We start from the raw sequence: 17,952 nt of genomic DNA, 5'->3' as shown, positions 1-17,952 counted from the left end.
TCATAGGTCCAATTGTACGTCATCTAAAAACTAAGCAACGCCCTCATGATGTGCAGTATGACTCATCTAAGGTTGGGCGGGATTGCGCAAATTACGGACTCTGCTTTGGAATGAAGCGATTCAGTAGTAGATCTTTATATTATGTGGAGGGAAAGTAATTGAGTTCCCAGACTTCCCACCCATGGTAGCGTTAACGGTGGGCGAAATTAATGGGATTTCCGTATAGGGGTTTTTAGATATATATTTTTTAGTTATAGTGATATAGTGACAGTATTAATCAGAGGCCTTTGTCCAAGGCCCCTCACAAAACATTAAAGCAAAAACATTCACTACTAATAAGTGAAAACAATAAATTAATACTACTACCACTAAAACAATAAAGTAGCCTACTACGAATAATAAGACTAATACTAATACTATATGGAGAAGCGAATCAGGAGCAAGCAGATTAATTCATACAGGTATCCAGCATGTAGACTAGGCCTACATCATGCACATCTGATAACATGAAACATAGAATACAGTATATGCATGGCATATACAGAATTAATAATGGATCAAAACATTCAAAATACTGGTTGTAGAACAGAAGTGTGCTTTTAAGGTTATTATTATGAGGATAAGCAAAGAAATGAAGCAGAAAACTATGTCAATGATGGCATTTGTTTCTATAACAGCTAAATAGGCTGGTATTCAGTTTTGCAGTCATGTTTAATAAGCAGAGTAGAATTTGTGCATAATAATTTGGTGGGAAAGGGCAGCTGTAAGCAGAGGGTTGGATCATCGGGTAGATGGGCTGGAAAGACTGCGCCGGCAGCACCCCTCAGTAGAGATAGTTAGTAGAGGGGGAAACATAGACAAAGTGGAGTGGAAAGAGCTACAGTCAAGCCGGAAAGTCTGCACAACCCTTTCACCTTCTCTACGTTTTATTACGTTACAGACATATTGTACAATAGATTGAGTACATTTTTTGTAAAGAAAAAAGTCCATAATGACAAAGTGAAAACAGGTTTCTAGACATTTGTGCTTATTTATAAAAAATCTAATTCACCTTTTGATATGACACCTAAAAGTGGACTGAGGTTAATTTTGTTTCCAGATACTGTTTGAGATGTTTTTACAACTTAATTGGAGTCCACCAGTGATAAATTCAGTTGATTTGACATGATTGGGGATTGCCAACACCTGCCTAACTTGACAAAGCAAACTCCAAGGCAAGGGTTCAAAGGAATTATATGCAGACCTCCGAAACAGGGTTGTGTCAATCATAGCTCTGGAGCAGGGTACGGAAACATTTTGGCAGCTTTACAGGTCCCAAAGAGCACAGTGGCCACCATAATTTGTAAATGGAGGAAATTTGGAACCACCAAGAATTGTCCCTGACCTGGCCACCCGGCCAAACAAAGCAATCGGGCAAGACGGGCCTGGCCAGGGCGGTGAGCAGGAACTTTGACAGAGCTCCAGCTTATCCTTGTGGAGCTGGGAGAACCTTTCAAAAGTTCAACCATCCAGGCAGCGCTCCACCATCAGGCCCTTATGGCAGAGTGGCCAGACGGAAGCCCCTCCTCAGTAAAAGGTACATCACAGCCTGCTTGGAGTTTGTCAAAAGGCACATAGAGGACTCTCAAATGTGACAATGACCAGAAGCACACAGCCAAGAGATCAAGGAGTGTCTTGGGAGAAAGTCTGTGCATGTCCTTGAGTGGCCCAGCCTGAGCCCAGGCCTAAAAGAGCTGGAAATGGCTGTGTACTGACGTTCCTCCTCCAACCTGACGGCACTTGAAAGGATATGCCAATAATATTCAAATAACCTATTCTTGTCAGTAAAGTAAAATATGCACATTTGCATGTTTTCATCTTGTTATTATTGGCTATTTTGTGTAGATGTTCGAAGCAAAAAAATGAACTTAATTTATTGTAGTATAAGTCTAACGTAATAAAACGTTGAGAATGTGAAGAGTGTGCAGACTTTCTGGCTTGACTGTAAGTTGCCTTATATATGTTATGTTTTATTTAATTATAGGTTATTGTAATGAGGAACAGTGCCACAGCCATCAGCTTTTGCAGGTAAAAGTCCTACTATGTGGGAGAGAACAGAGACTGGTTAGGAATCAAATATCAGAAAATCATACACACAAAAATGCTTCTTTAGCCTGAACACCTGCATCCCACACAAAGTCTCCATATACACTTACGCACACACACTCACACAAAACCGATACCTTGCCAATTATTTAAACATCAAATTCATTATACCAATGCGACAGGCCATCCAAGGTAGGGGTTGGGGTGATCTCCTTACTAACCCAGGTTGACTAAGGGTAGGGGTTGGGGGAAGGAGACCCTCAGGATTATGAACACAGGTTAGGGTAGAAACTGGGAATGAACCCTGGTCACCTTAGGCACCAAAGAGAACCAGAATATGGCAACTTCATCAGTATCAACAACATAGACCAATATGATATATAGAAATAATATGGCCACTTCCTCAATATCCAGCATGTCAACTGTCTGATCCATCATTCATTTTTATATATGGAGTTTTTTTTTTTTATATATATATGGAGGTTTAAAGAGAAACATTTAAAATGTCTCGCAGTTTTAGAATCACAACACCATAGTCCTGGAGGGACGGATTAGAACAGAACAGGATTTTACCTATTGTATGTCATCAACAACAATTGAGAATAATTCTCATTGTGTCCCCATCACCCACACTGGTTCAGTACATTAGAAATGTGTGCAGACAGGCAGTCCAGCACAGAAATGTAACTCGCAACTTCAGGCATGGTAGGTGGGCTTGCTAATAAGCACGCTAAACCCATGGGTGTCACTAGCACTGAAGGTGTTGGTAGTGAGGTTTACTCATTGCACATCATTGAACCTGCTGGCTACTGCTACACTCACCCCCCTAAACCTCACCCCACTCCGGGTCATGGCACCAATGTAACCTGCATTGCGTGAAACAGCAGTCCAGCTGGCTAGTATTACACACCAAGCAAATCCTCACCACTGTGTCTGAAACAGAAAACCTGGATCTGACAATTCCAGCACTGCACATTCTTAGCATACACACAATGAAAGTTGATTTGAATTTGATTAAGAAATAATACTGGCACACATTAACCATCATAATTATCCTATTCCTGTTCTCCAGACAATAAAAACCACATTGACATACCATTGACTGTGATAAGAAAATTAAACGCACCGACATCAACTATGACTTCATGAGATAAGATTTATTTAAAAATAAAGTCGCAAACATAACCATCTTGATCCATTTCCACATTTCTTACAGTAAGCATAGCAACATGTGTACTGACATGGAGAAAAAACAAGACCTGGAAAAAAAAAAAAAAAAAAACTCGAACCCCTGTTTGACTTCTCCCTTCCCCGGTAGCGTGAGACCCAGCCCTGTCCAGAAGCCCTTCTGATGGCTCACCTTACTGCAAAACTGTGTCAACATGGTAACAATAACAGTTGAGTTGGCCTCTGTCAACCACAAAGAAATAGACAATATATATATATTTATATATAAAAAAAAAAAAAACGAAAAATAAAATAAAAACCAAACATGTGGATGGGAGAAATGGGCATGGTCAAGGACCAATCATCCTCTGTGTAGAGTCTCTGGTTTGACTGACAAAGATGGAAAAGTTTCTTATAGTAGGGCTCTGCTTGCAGCCAGGGGACAAAACTGTCTGGCACAGACATTACAGCGAGAGCCGGCAGTGGCACAGTTCTTTGTACATGAGTCGCCTCAGTTTGGGCATGTCCTGCTGACTGAAGCTGAACGGCTGTCCCAGGGCCAGACACTTGCAGTACTAGAAGCAAAACAGAAGTTTTCATTAAATATACTAAAAAAAAAAACAGTATACATGACATACAGAAGGTGAGCATACAGGGTTTAAGGCACAACATACAAGTGCTAAAACACTTGACTGGTAGTTTAGACACATAACGCCTAGATCACAATTCTTTTGATACATCTTGACAAATTTCTGATGAGTTGATGCTGAATTATGGTTTTGATAAGAGTTTGTATTGCCTGCACGTAGAAAATAGCACGTCCTTAAACGAGACTAACTGTTCATCTATAATCTCTGCCTTCTGGAATATTTACACCGATGAGCCAAAACATGTCACGGATGAGGTGAATAATGTTTATTAGCTTGTAACGACGTTGCTTGACGAGGTTCTGAAATATATCAGTGGGTGAATGATCTGTCCTCTAGTTGACATGCTGGATGTGGCAGACAGGTGCATATAAGGCCTCTGCAACTTTAACAACGGCCAAATCAGCATCTCCAAAATGTCAGGGCTTGTGGAGCTCCTCCCAGTCAGCAGTGGCAAGCACCTACCAACAGAGGTCTAGGAAGGGACAAATCATGTTGCAATGACAGGATCTGGACACCCAAGGTTCAGTGATGCAAGAGGGCAACTAAAAGGTACCCCATCTGGTCAGAACCAACAGAAAAGGTACTGACGCACACGTTGCAAGAAAAAATTACCCGTCCACCATCAGAAGGATCTTGGAATCGTCAAAAATGGAGATGGGAACAATGGGAGAAGGCTGCCCAGTCAGGTCAGTGCCTGTGCCATTTTTTTTCTCCAAGAGACATATAATGACCCAGGTGGCAGTCATAGTGTTCCTTGATGTTAACAAGTGCTGCTCTTAAAAGGTGCATTAATGAGAGTGCACTGTTTAGAGTGCAATCTAGTTATTCTTACACGTATTTTCTCAAAACAGCCTTTTCATTGAGAACACTTTCTGCTCTAGAAGAATTCTAAAATAAATGATTTGTCTAGTAAAATGAATAATAATTCCATTTAAAACTAAAATATCCTGCTTTAAAATGTTTGTGTGGATCCTGTTAGATTAAGCTGAATTTCATAAATCAGACCATGCCTCAACACACCAGACTGTATCTCAGTTTGTCCCCCACTCTCAGTTTGAATAACACCAGGCCAGAGCCATCAGGCTTGGCTCCTGGGCTTTTGTCTATGTTGAGAGACATCAGACATGGTTCCTGGCTTTTGTGTCTTGAAACCAGAGCTGTTAGTCTCTGATTGTTGGCTTTTGTCTTCAGCCACGACAAGATGTTTGCAGCCAAACATGTAAGCATGTATATGGCCATACCTGGGTATTGCTCTTGGTCAAGCACATCTCCCCTTTGACACACCCACCTCCCCTATAACCAATGTCATTGTTAATTCTACATTACAAAAACTGTACATTTCTGTAATGCGAGACAGACCTATGTCGTCTTCCACAAGTGTCTTACCATGAGACAAGCTAACTTTAACCAAGTTCCTTGGTGATTTTATGGGAATTTCGTCAAAGAACGGGGCTCACGGGGGGCCTGCACCAATTAGGTTTCATTATCGCCAGCATTGCGAGATGTAGCAGGTTTGCGCTCTCAGATTGCCCTTCTAGTTACCTGGTGTGTCAGTGTGAGCTAAAGACTAAAGTCCCGGCTAGGGCAATATAACTGCCTTCATATGATATCCATTGACTGTCAACCTATAACCCAGAACCTCACCAGGTAATGTAGGAGGAGCTACCAGATCATGTGAATGCATCTGTATATTCAAAAATATTAGGGTAAGTAACTCGGAGTAATGACAAGCCATAATCATTTGATTAGAAACAGATTCAAGTTCAAGTTATTGAAACATTTTGGACATAAAACCACATTATGATTGTACTGTTGCCACACCCTGCTTACGTGATTCAATTAGGCGTGTCATTGAACTGATATCAGCTTATGTTTGATGGGTTCCAGAGGGAATCCAGATATCAACGCTCAAGATATTTGTGAACAAGAAACTTTCATGGACAGAGCACTTCTGCATGTGGAGATATTTAATTATAATGAAACATGTGGGTTAATAAAGAATGTATGCGAATGTCTTTACACCTGTTGTCACAAAGGCTTTTAAATACAGAAAGTGATCCACCGATAGCCACAGGACCCTAGTGAGCCTGTTGGGAAGATAAGCCATGGTTCTTATGGCAACAGGACCCTAGTGAGCCTGTTGGTAAGACACGCCATGGTTCTCATGGCCACAGGACCCTAGTGAGCCTGTTGGTAAGATACGCCATGGTTCTCATGGCAACAGGACCCTAGTGAGCCTGTTGGTAAGATACGCCATGGTTCTCATGGCCAGAGGACCCTAGTGAGCCTGTTGGTAAGATACGCCATGGTTCTCATGGCCACAGGACCCTAGTGAGCCTGTTGGTAAGATACGCCATGGTTCTCATGGCCACAGGACCCTAGTGAGCCTATTGGTAAGATACGCCATGGTTCTCATGGCAACAGGACCCTAGTGAGCCTGTTGGTAAGATACGCCATGGTTCTCATGGCCACAGGACCCTAGTGAGCCTGTTTGTAAGATACGCCATGGTTCTCATGGCAACAGGACCCTAGTGAGCCTGTTGGTAAGATACGCCATGGTTCTCATGGCAACAGGACCCTAGTGAGCCTGTTGGTAAGATACGCCATGGTTCTCATGGCCACAGGACCCTAGTGAGCCTGTTGGTAAGATACGCCATGGTTCTCATGGCCACAGGACCCTAGTGAGCCTGTTGGTAAGATACGCCATGGTTCTCACTTCTCAACCACTCCTTCACCTCATGCCACCATGGGCAAGGAGTGAGGGGTGAGGGAGTTCTTTCTAGCTTTGGCAGAAGTTCTGATAAAGATTTGGTTAAAGTGTGCACGTCTAAAATGTTATCCTAATGTCCTTTGCAATGACCATTTTTTAAAGTTTAGCTTCAAGACTAAGGGGACTAAAACACAAGCAATTTTGGTGACTTCATAGAGAATGGAGATCATCATCATCATCTTCACATAAGAAACCGTAGCATTAGATGCAGACGTTGGTGACACAAGACCACTCAAAAGACCTAGACCTAGCTCTTAAATAACTTAAATAAGAAAAATACTGTGTTTTGTGCATTTTAAGGCAGAATTGATCTGTGTTGTGGCAATTTGGACACCCTATTTTAGGCCATTTTATGATAAAACATATTAGAAAAGTGACGTTTGTTGATCAGTTTGTGATTGTTGCAGCTTGTGTCACCGCAAATTTAGGGTCTAAACTGACCTAAAAGGGATAGTTTACCAGAAAATGACTAATCCGTTATCATCTCTTCACCCTCATGCTAGTATCAACTATCAACCTATTGAGTATTTATTCTTTGGAGTGGGAGTTTGCAAACAATGGCAGCTTTTCTCTATGAATTGACAGGTCTTCTAAACTTCCGAAAGAATAAAGAATACGGGCACGTGACACACACAAAAGAAAACAAAGACACAAAAACCCCCAGCTCAATTTCAAACATGATATACATAACTTGTGCATGGGACCACATGTCAACTGGCCTGAACCCATCAATTGGGTCTATGAGAACAAACTGACTTCTCATCTGGCCAACTCTGATTTCAGGAGGTGGAAATCAAAACATTTTCAGTGACAACAGGAGCTTCTGGCATGTCCCCCACAGAGCCGTTTTTTTTTTTTTTTTTAAACAACCTCTGTTCTCTTTTCACAGAACGAAGAATCAGTAACCAAAGAGTGTTAATTTGACTGGTAGGCAATAGATGACTCCAGAGGACTAGAAGTATGGTACAGGAGTCATAAAGACTATGGTTTCACCCATGTCAATTTTGGGGGGTTTGAATGGACTGGACACCTTCCACTGCCATGGCGTGGAAAAGAAGAGCTGATTTGACACTCTGACAGCAACACTAGTCTCAAACATTCCCTCCTTACCCAACAACATGTGCCCCAGCACTAGTCTCAAACATTCCCTCATGGCAGTGTCCTTCTCCATTTGTGCAAATGATTTTCCACTAGGATGAAAAAACTGGGATGGAGAACAGAATTCTCATTTTTGGGTTAACCATCCTTTGATTGTGTCTACACTACTGGCGTGTTAGTCATCTTGAGGTTAAAATGGAGGTCAGTGTTGCCGGAAAAAGGGAATTCTCTTCTCATTTTGTAAGAACAGGCACATGAAAGAAGTGTGAGACCCACCTGGAGAACAAATGCCCCACAGTCACTGTCGTTGTTCTGTCTGGCCACATTCTGCAAAAAAAACATTTGACATTTATTGATTCTTTCTACAGTTCTGTGTATACTGTCCAAGAGAACTATACCACTGTGCAAGAGGGAAGATTTCTATGTATATTTTTTGTGGAGATAAGCAAATTGTGACATTCAAGCTAAATTAATGTGATAAGCACAATTACAAATGCATAGAGCATGTTAGGTGATCATGTATTCAGACATGATTGTTCTGGTGGTGATGGAGCCATTTCCGTGACCCACTCCTGTATTTTGTGAGTGGAGTTGCAAGCTATACCAGGGGTGGGCAAACTTTTTGACTCGCGGGCCACAATGGGTTCTAAAATTTGACAGAGGGGCCGGGCCAGGAACAGATGGATGGAGGGTTTGTGTGAACTAATATAAATGACATGTACAAATCATCACCTGAAAGGATTTGGCCTTTAACAGGTAGCAAAGCATTTATTTGCAAGGCAATTTAACAAATTGCACGAACATGAACAATACAAAAATACTGTGCGGCATAGAGCTGCACCAATAAGTCGACAAAATTGACGACTTCGATTGTGAAAAATGGTCGACGTGGATTTTTAGTCGACGCGTCATTTAAAGGTGCAATAAGGATCAATAGCTATACTCTAAAGGTATGCTAGCAGCTAAAACTTACGAAATCTCTTGAAATGTGCTGACTTTGACATTATGACAAACTAGTTTCTCAACGACTGTCCTTACACAGTAAAACATCAAGCAAGTGCAACACAAGACTAAGCAAGACGGCAAATAAGCTACTTACTAGATCGGCATGAGGTAAACAAGTCAGGTCGGCGGGCTGCGGCAGGCGAAACTACAGAACGCAGTTATATGCCTATCGACCCTGCTATGCCAATGGCACCGACGCGATTCTCCATATTAAATGTCATTGTAGCGCCCCAATTATTTTTAAGCTGTTATTTAAAAGGTTAAACTGCAGACACTAGGGCCGGATTAAAAAACCCAACGGGCCATACTTTGCCCATGTCTGAGCTATACTGTTGTGTGTTGTTTGTGTGACCATCAGTGCTTTCACCACGAATGACAGGGTTATGTATCTGTATGTGAAGTGGATAAGCAGTTGGTATGTACATTTAATAAAGAATTTAAGAAGAAAAAGGGTGTTTTCTTTTTTTCCCCCACACAAACACTGAACAGACAGTTAGAGGACCATGAGGAGCAATTTGTCATATCTGACAAAAAGTGCATGGGATTAGAATTGCAGACTGAACCTTTAAATGCAAAAATAGTCTGATTAAAGTGCAAGCTAGTAGCTTTAGTGTGTCAGACATGTGCCCATAGATGGACAATGGACCAAAAGGCATTAAAATTATGGGAAAGCGAGTGTGTTAAAATATTCTATTCAATATCAGCCATTTCCAGCTGGAAATATTCTATAAACATGGCCATCATATTTTTCTGCCTTTTCCAAATCCTTAGTTTTCTGAGTGCTCCTCGCAGAAAATATAAGGAGGACTCTAAACTGCACCGCAAAATGATAGTTGGATCTGGATAAGGATAACAAAATAGCTGTGGCCTGATAATTCAGAAGTGCATTTCAACTATCATATGACATTCATTACTTACTAGAGTGCACTCACCATTTTGAAAAAACCTTGCCACCCAGTCAGAAAATCTTGCCGTTGTTTCATAAAAGCCTCTGCCTGCAAGTACTTTGCAATGTGCTGAAATGCGTAGAGAATAATAATAAAAGTGTATTTAGAGGAGCTAAAACCAACCACAATGAATCACAAACAATTTGCTAAAAGGTGTCCATACCTTTGGACAGCGCTTGTTTAGGGTACGTTGTGAGTCAAAGTAGGTGACAGCTCTGCGCTTTATATCAACGCTGACCAGAGACCAGTGCACCTCCAGGTGAATGGGGATCAATAACAGATCCTTCTGGAAGATGTCCACCTGACAAACAAAAGATTATTACCCATTTCACAAATTAGTCAAAGGAAAATTCAGTCTTCAGGAAGATCAGTCTTTTGACATTTCAGCCCTTTCAGCATTCGTTTATAGTAGAGCGTTAAGAATAATTGTTAAAAAAAGTCCTTACATTTTTTGTCCACCTTTTCACACCATCATAACCCTTTGTCCTCAGCTTGTCGTAGAAGAAACTGTTAAAGAAATGAACCTGAAGGCAAAGAAATAGAAGACAGTGGGTGCGCAGGAAATTAGATCGAACTACTATTTATATTTTCTCAACTATTTTCCTGAATGTACCCACCCATCAGTAAAGGTTTATGCAAATAAATAATTTCTGTTGTAAATATAACATGGACTACATTCCATCAAGGTGTTTTATTTTTATGAAGAGTACAGGACATCACTGTAATCACCTGATACTTACAGAAAACACTGAGCATAAAATTATTGTTTGGGGTACTGAAGGTCTACTGAAACATGGCAAATATGGAACTTGCTGTCCTGAGAGTTAACAACTAAAGCATTGAAACAGAATATGAAAATGGCTGACTGGTACTTCTTGCTGATTCTGCCCTTTTGACCATTTCTGGGCCTCCACAGAATCTCTACCTCCCTTGTCATGTAATCCTCCCATTTTCAGAATTGAACTAATTTCTTCTGAAAGCCCATAGACTTTACATTTTGAATGACAAAGGGATTGCTTGAATTCTCACCTTCTCAGGCACTGAGTCCATCACAAGGTCTCCATACATATTCATAACCTGGCAAGAAGAAAGTACATGAAATACACATTCATCACAGAAATGGGGATCCTCTATGCTCACGGTTCAGGGGAGAATTCTGATGGAACAAAGGCAAAGATCAACTTTACTGTAATTTCCCAACTATTCACAGCGGTTTGATTTTGTAAAACCTCTGCGGCCCTGCTGTTAATACACAGGTGTGGCGTTGTGACTATGTGACGTCACTACACATGAGTATGTGCTCTGACTGCCATATCAACAAGCCTGGCTCTTTGCCGTTGCGGTCAGAGTGCATGGCACCCTGTAGACCCGAGTTCAAGTCGGGGTGGGGTGACTACACTCTCCCTTCCCTACAGGCCTATACATGGGAATGCATTTTCTCCACCTGGTAGTTGGTAACGCGCACAGTAACACTGCCAGGAAATCGTCAAAGGGTCTGTCCCTCTTTCATATACGAATTCTATTAATGCATCAGGTGAATACAACTTGGGATAGAGAACCCATTTTCATTCACACGCAGTCTACCATAATAATAAAGTACCGGGTGTTTTGTACCCAACTGTAAGGCGGGATGCTAAGGAGCACAAACCTCAGTAAGAGGTGGAAAAAATGCAAGGCCTCATGGCATTTAACGTAGCTATGAACTATCCTAGCTATCTATTGCTTACAGAACCATCATTGCTTTTTAATCATCCTAGCTATCTCTAGCGGAGGGAACCATCTTCACAGTTGGCAACTGATAGTAAAATTGATACATAATGTTGCTTTAATAGTCGGGAAAATGCGGTAGAACAACCGCTCATCTAGAGGTCACACATTAACATTAACCTGCAGTATGGAACTACGAGTTGAACAGGGGTGTTTGCTGTACCTGATCATTCAGCCAATTCTGCCCATACAGAGTGCTGAGGTCATCCATTGTGAGGATGTGCCGCTTGTAGTTGACACGAAACCCTCGCACCATGGCTGTTCCAGGTGACCTCTGGTAGGCCTGAATTACGGATTGCACTGTAGCTTTCCTGTTTAACAAAGAATAAGAAGTTTAAGTGTGTAGTTGATGCTTTTATACAAAGCGACATTCAAAACTTTAATTGTGGAGAAATTATCTTTATATATTTATTCACATTTATCTTAATTTTATAGTCAAATTCTAGAAGAACAAAAACAAACCATGCATACATGGTAAAAAAAGTTAACTGAATTAACATGATACAGACTCAAACTAAAAAGGCAAATTTCAAACTCATCCCAGGTGACTGGCTACATTTCAAACTTATCCCAGGTGACTGTCAGGGAATATTTTTCCTCAAATGTTGCCAGACAAGCAACATATAAAGATGGTGAAAAAAACAAGATTATTGAGCAACCTGTGTGGCTGGGAGAAATTCTCCTTGAAGACGTCCTGCAGTTTCTCGACCACATCATCAATATGGATGGGTATCAGGCTTCCATACTGCTGCAAAGACTCATCGAGAATCCCTAAAACCACCCACAAAACAAAGCATTAACCAAAGACATATGACATTTCTTGAGCCTCTTTCTACATGGATAGGACAAGGTAAAATGCAAATACCATGTAGGCATGTCATGTGCTCTTCTGTGAGGGCCATCTCTATGGGCTTTGGACGCATAGGGGCAAAGTCCTGGCCCCCTGTGTCCCCAGTGCTGACCAATGAGCTGGATTTGGAGTCACCACGGTAGCCATTGAGTCCATATAACCGTAATTCTGTTAAGTGGAAAGGTTCAAAATAATTCCAAAACAACACATTTGGTAAAACAATTATTCATAACAATGATGCAAAAAAAACATAATTATTCATGACAATGATGCAAAAAAACATAACTCAATACTACGGAACTACCTTTTAGCAAAGTACTAGCAAAAGATCTTCTGGAACATCCCCATTCCATGTCTTAAAATGAGTGCTCACCTGCTTCAGTATCATCCTGTATCTGCTCCTCTGATTGTGAGTTCTTCAGCCCTAGGTCCCGTCGCTGGCGGATGCCATAGGTGCTGTGCTGGCGCCACCTCCTTACCCTCCTATGCCCCTGCATGCCCATCCTCTGGGCTCGCTGGCGCCACGTTTTCCAGTGCTGCGCGAGCCGAAAGCGCAGACTGCCGTTGGTGCGAAGCCTCCTCCAGCGCCTCAGCCGACGGAGCCTGTGTGTGGACAGCCTAGACCACAGAGGCCGCTCAGGTGAGTCCCCTGCCAAAAGCTGGACCTGCTCCTCTGACAGGGATGTTGTTGATTGTTGTTGCCGCGGTAGATGATCTGTGAGGGACACTAATGGTGTCTCATGTGGGGCTTGCCATTCTTCCACCCCATCTAGCTCTTCCCATGGAGCTGCTTCAAAGTCCACCTCCTCATCCTGTTCTTCTAAATCGTCGTCTTCATCTTCTTCATCATCATCATCATCCTCTTCTTCCTCCTCCTCCTCCTCCTCATCCCTCCAGTCATCAACAGTCTCTTGGTCCATGCACTCTGACTCATTGACCCTTTCCTTCTGCCCCAGTTTGAGATGCATTGGACTGGGCACATGGTTGGGTGAAGAGGCATCCATAAGGTGCCCTGCAGGCATGCCTGCAGCCCCATTTCCCTCCTGGCCCACACCCAAAGCCAGCTCACCCTGCCAGCGGTTTTGTGCCAGGCTGCCGCTGCTGTCTCTCATCGTCCACGGGCACCCTGCAACCTGCGCCAGCTCGCCTCCTGCCAAGCAAGGGGAGGAAGTGAAAGAATATTATTAGAAAATATTATTCTTTTCTTTTTTTAGTTTATGGCAATTATTCATCACTTATCTTTTACAGTTACTTGTGTTGTAAGTGTAAACTTTGAGAAGCTGAGGTGAGCTATAACGGCTAACGTTTCATCCAACCACCACATAGCCATATTTCAGTGCATTGCAAAAATGTGATCATTAAAGCACATTGATTTACTTGGACATGTGCATTTCATAGCCCTATTATCTTGCACAATTATGTGTCATCTAAAGGTAGTTAACTAGCTTGGTAGACACTTGCGTGATCAAGAGGTGAAAGAGTTGGTTAAACAAAAACTTAACGTTGGAACTCTAACGCTAGCCTTGGCTGCTTTAAGGAAAGTAGAAACGTATAGTTGCTTTCTTTATCGAATAAATTATGCTATAAGCAAGCTGTGGCGTTATTGTCAATCTTGTAATCTTGTATAACTGTGACTGCTTATTCCATAAAGCTAGTTAGATAGCTAGCTAGCAAGCTAACCACCTACCCAGATTAGCAAGCTAGCTATTTTGACTGGTGTAAACAACAGCTAAATTACTACCTAGCCAGCTAGCTAGCTCACCGCTTCTTTGCGGTCGGGAAACAAAGCGTAAATTATGGTAGTTTGATAATTGTATCACATGCATTGGTGACTTAACAGCACGGTGCATCAAAATCTGTGCGCTGACCACCAAAGTATCGACCACGTACCTGGACAGTTTACGATTGCTAGCTAGCATAATTTCGTGCTGGTAATGCTAGCCTGCTAGCTAAACATGCATAAACATTACGCCCTTTTGGCGTAGGTGTTGAAGGTGATAAACGTGAAACTCACCGTCAAAGTGCAATATTCTATCAGAATACTGTACAAAAACAACTATTTAAATCGCCCCAGGCTTGATGTAAACGCAATTGTGGAAGCGATCCAAAACAGACGCTTCTAATTCAACCTCATTCAATGAACACCGGCGCCTCTTTAAAACGAAGGCACGCGGTTTCCGCGGCGCTTTACTGATGTCATCGGCGTATTGTGTGGTATTGCTATGAAATATGTTAAGGTTGGCTGCAAAAAAAATGCATATGCTACTTTATTAACTAACAGTGGTCTACTTAGGGGAGTCGGTTCATTTGTTTATAAATTAAGTAATTTTAAATAACAGCTTTTAGGCCTTGATTATGTAGCTTAGGCAATGCAGTTCCTTTTGTGGATGGACCTCATAGCTTGTTACACAAGTCAGTTTGCTCAAAAAGACAAAAACACTTGCACAATCCACAACAAGCATTCTTTCGAATGAACATCATGACTTCTCTGAAGGCACTTGTTGTTTTTTGTAAGAGTATCTCTGTGATGTTGCACATTTCTTTCAACATACTTTAAGAGATTTTAGATAATGACTTCATTAAAAAATGCTTTGCGTCGGCAGGTACTCAAGAATTACAAGATTACTCCACCAGGGGGATTAGATACGGAAGGTTGTGGATATTTGAGTTTAACAACCAATTCAAAGACACGTCTCCCTTCCCTGCTCCTGAAGTGCCGGCTGGGATTGTTTATGGCTCGGCCCGAGACACTTTTTTAGTGTTCCTTTTACAGTTATGTGAAAAACACCGTAAACACTTTTTACTGGAAACCCTGAACGGACGGTCGAAGGAACGAGTTACTTTGGCAATAAGTGTTGCGGAACATTTAAGATAACCGCGAAAATCTGAGCTGTGCTGAGAACAAAAAACGGAAATCTTCTTAAGGGCGTTTAATGTCCTGGTATAAACACAGGTTAAAAAGTCCCGGTTCAGACACGGTTGTTCAGGCGAACCCAATCTGTGCGCGCGTGCAACCTGCTTGACAGGCTGGGCGAGTGTTTACGAAAAGAAAGAGCCATCACTACTGTCTCAGAATGGCCTCTGGGCAGTTTCAGTCTAGACAAATACAGAGTGCACGATTATGAATGCACGATATATAACAATGTGCCGGTGCCCTATACTCCTAGCCTACATTACGAACAAATAGGCTACAAAACCAGGGGTCTTTTGTGGGATCACATAGCCTGTATGCCTACACAAAAGGCCCGCAGAATATATTTAAACCTGAACTGTTTCATTGATACAGTATCGCCTACTTTTATCAACCAGACCCAGCGAAAATGCCTTGAAACTGCTCTCGAATAACATCATTGAGTGATTAAGAAAGCCAACGAAAGTGTGGTCTAAGTCGCCAAACTAAGTTCAGAGAAGTGGGGGAGGAGAAAAAGAGGCGGATGAAAAGCACAGGTAGACTCGTCAGTCGTGGGAATGCTACTACCTAGAGAGTTCGCTTTGGATACCGGAGAGTTCAATTGGCCAAGACACCTGTTAGTCTGTTTTATAGCGAAACGTCTTTAACCGTGGGGATTGATATACCTTCCTATTCAGCAGCAGAAGTCAAAGACTGATTATGGAAATACCTTGAATTGAATCAGTCGAATTTACTGTCGAATATGCAAGAAGATTGGACTAATGACAAGACGGAAATGTAGGCTGAGGCCTCGCTTCGTGTATGACGGTGAAACATCTCCAATCACACATCGGACTTTTTTGAGAATATGTAGCCTATTGTAAGTATATGGACGTCGATGATTCTGACTCTAGTGTTGTTGGTGTTGCTCATAACAAATCAAGCAGGCTACGCTACATATCAATGTAAAGAAGTCTAGAAAAACAGTAGCCTACATTGGAAAAAGTAATCTTCAAAACACTAGTACATGCATCTGTCAATTGAACATCAGCCTCGGCTACTGAATACAGGCCTAGGGTCTCAATACGCCTACAGGTCAGCTTGCATTGTAGGCCTATTTTGTTACCAAAATGCTAGATGTTTGTGATGTAACTAATGAAAAAGCCTAGTTAAGAGATGTCTTCCATAACATGCATCTTGATTTTTTTTTGTGTCATTAACTTCATACATTTTGTTAACATTTTCAGGGCCTAACAAATGAAAACAAATACAGTGGTTGAAACTTAGAGGTAAGACAAAGAATGCACAGGAATATTAAACACTATTTTATGTTTTAAGAATTTCATGATACCTTAATCTGTTATTTGTATTTAACTGAGACCAAAATGTCACAAAAAGTGACTGGTTGTACATCAGGTCAAAATGGTCCTGGTGCCTTCGTATTCCAATTAAATATCCTCAATCGCCCTCATGCAGCCTTGACAAGTCAAGAGACACTAGTTTACCAGATACATATGCTTAAAATTGTCTAGTAAACTCCTACAAACAAATAATGATGTTTGCTTAAGAGGTTTTAAAATGTATTTGCTTCAAAGAATGCTGAATAATAATGGAAATTCAAGAGCAGCAGACTGAAGTCAGATGCTACAGAAATGGTGAGATTATTAGAGTTTGCCTATAGGAAGATTCAACAAATCATAATTAAAATAATGAAAAATGTGATTGTCAACATTCTAATTCAAGACTTCAACACAGAACACAAAGCATATCACGTTTTCTAAACTACCCAAATTATTGCAGGAGATTCTGGAATTCTGGAATATGTTGAACATAACTGTGCTCATATGCTCATCTTGACAAATTCAGTGCGCACATTTAAAATGTGAAGGTCAGACGGTTCAAACGTGGACTTCAAAATGTGTTTATCTAAACCTATGTGTGAAGTCAAAGATACTCGGTATCCTTGTATTTGCTGATTTCAGTGTGCTAACCACTGTAGGTGTGCTTCAACACTGGCTGAGTTGTTCAAATTGAAGAATGTTATCTCTGAATGCATTGGCCACATCCCCTTTTGCTGACGAACTACTGATAAATGAAAACATTGATGGTTGTGAGTCACTACAAATGAATGCTGTGTCTGGTGCATTAGGTGAATGTTTTCTTCTCTAGAGGAAACTAGCTCTTTTGCTAAATCTGCTTGTTGGGGAATCTTTCTGGGGATCACATTTCTAGTGTTTTTGTATGGCTTGACATTTAGTTCCAATATCCTTAGCTGTACCCAGATTCTAAGATTAGCCCCTTCGTGTAAACAGATATTAAATTATTATTTTCTTATCAATCAAAAACATGCTAAGCCTTGAGTGAGTAGTCCTTGTTGCAAAATTCAGAATGTAAAGGCCCTTTTTGGTACATAAACAAACTAAGATCGTATTAAGTATGAATTAAGACAGAAAAGTCTGTTTGAGATCTAAGCAGTATCTATCTAGGTGTGCCATATGACCGACTGACCTGTTTCCGTCATGACCGGCATAACATTTTGGGCGTGGACTTATGCAATGGGTGTACAGTTTCGAGTTGAAATTTGATGTTGTGCTTTCATACTTGTCTGAACTAGCAAGATGTTAGACATAAGATGTCTTTGCTGCAGCTCGACCAAAGCTGGTTTGATTAATTATTTGTAGGGCCATATGTGAGAGCAATGCAGCCTGGTCTCTTAACAACGC

The 17,952-nt window shown here is 41.3% G+C and overlaps 1 protein-coding gene across 1 annotated transcript; it reads right to left on the bottom strand.

The window, feature by feature from the left end:
• Positions 1 to 3,483: 3,483 nt before the first annotated feature.
• senp3b (SUMO specific peptidase 3b) lies at positions 3,484 to 14,482 on the bottom strand. The gene is made up of 11 exons (XM_080838227.1): positions 14,354 to 14,482; positions 12,713 to 13,489; positions 12,355 to 12,507; positions 12,149 to 12,260; positions 11,653 to 11,800; positions 10,752 to 10,799; positions 10,169 to 10,246; positions 9,886 to 10,023; positions 9,708 to 9,791; positions 8,047 to 8,097; positions 3,484 to 3,827 (listed from the first exon to the last, which is right to left on the bottom strand). The coding sequence occupies exons 2-11, from the start codon at positions 13,449 to 13,451 to the stop codon at positions 3,717 to 3,719; spliced, it is 1,662 nt and encodes a 553-aa protein (XP_080694353.1). The 5' UTR covers positions 13,452 to 13,489; positions 14,354 to 14,482; the 3' UTR covers positions 3,484 to 3,716.
• Positions 14,483 to 17,952: the final 3,470 nt, after the last annotated feature.

The sequence above is a fragment of the Sprattus sprattus genome (genome assembly GCF_963457725.1).
Source record: "Sprattus sprattus genome assembly, chromosome: 5".
Classification (NCBI taxonomy): domain Eukaryota; kingdom Metazoa; phylum Chordata; class Actinopteri; order Clupeiformes; family Clupeidae; genus Sprattus; species Sprattus sprattus.
Note: the sequence above shows the minus strand (reverse complement) of the source record. Positions and strands in the feature narration are given on the sequence as shown.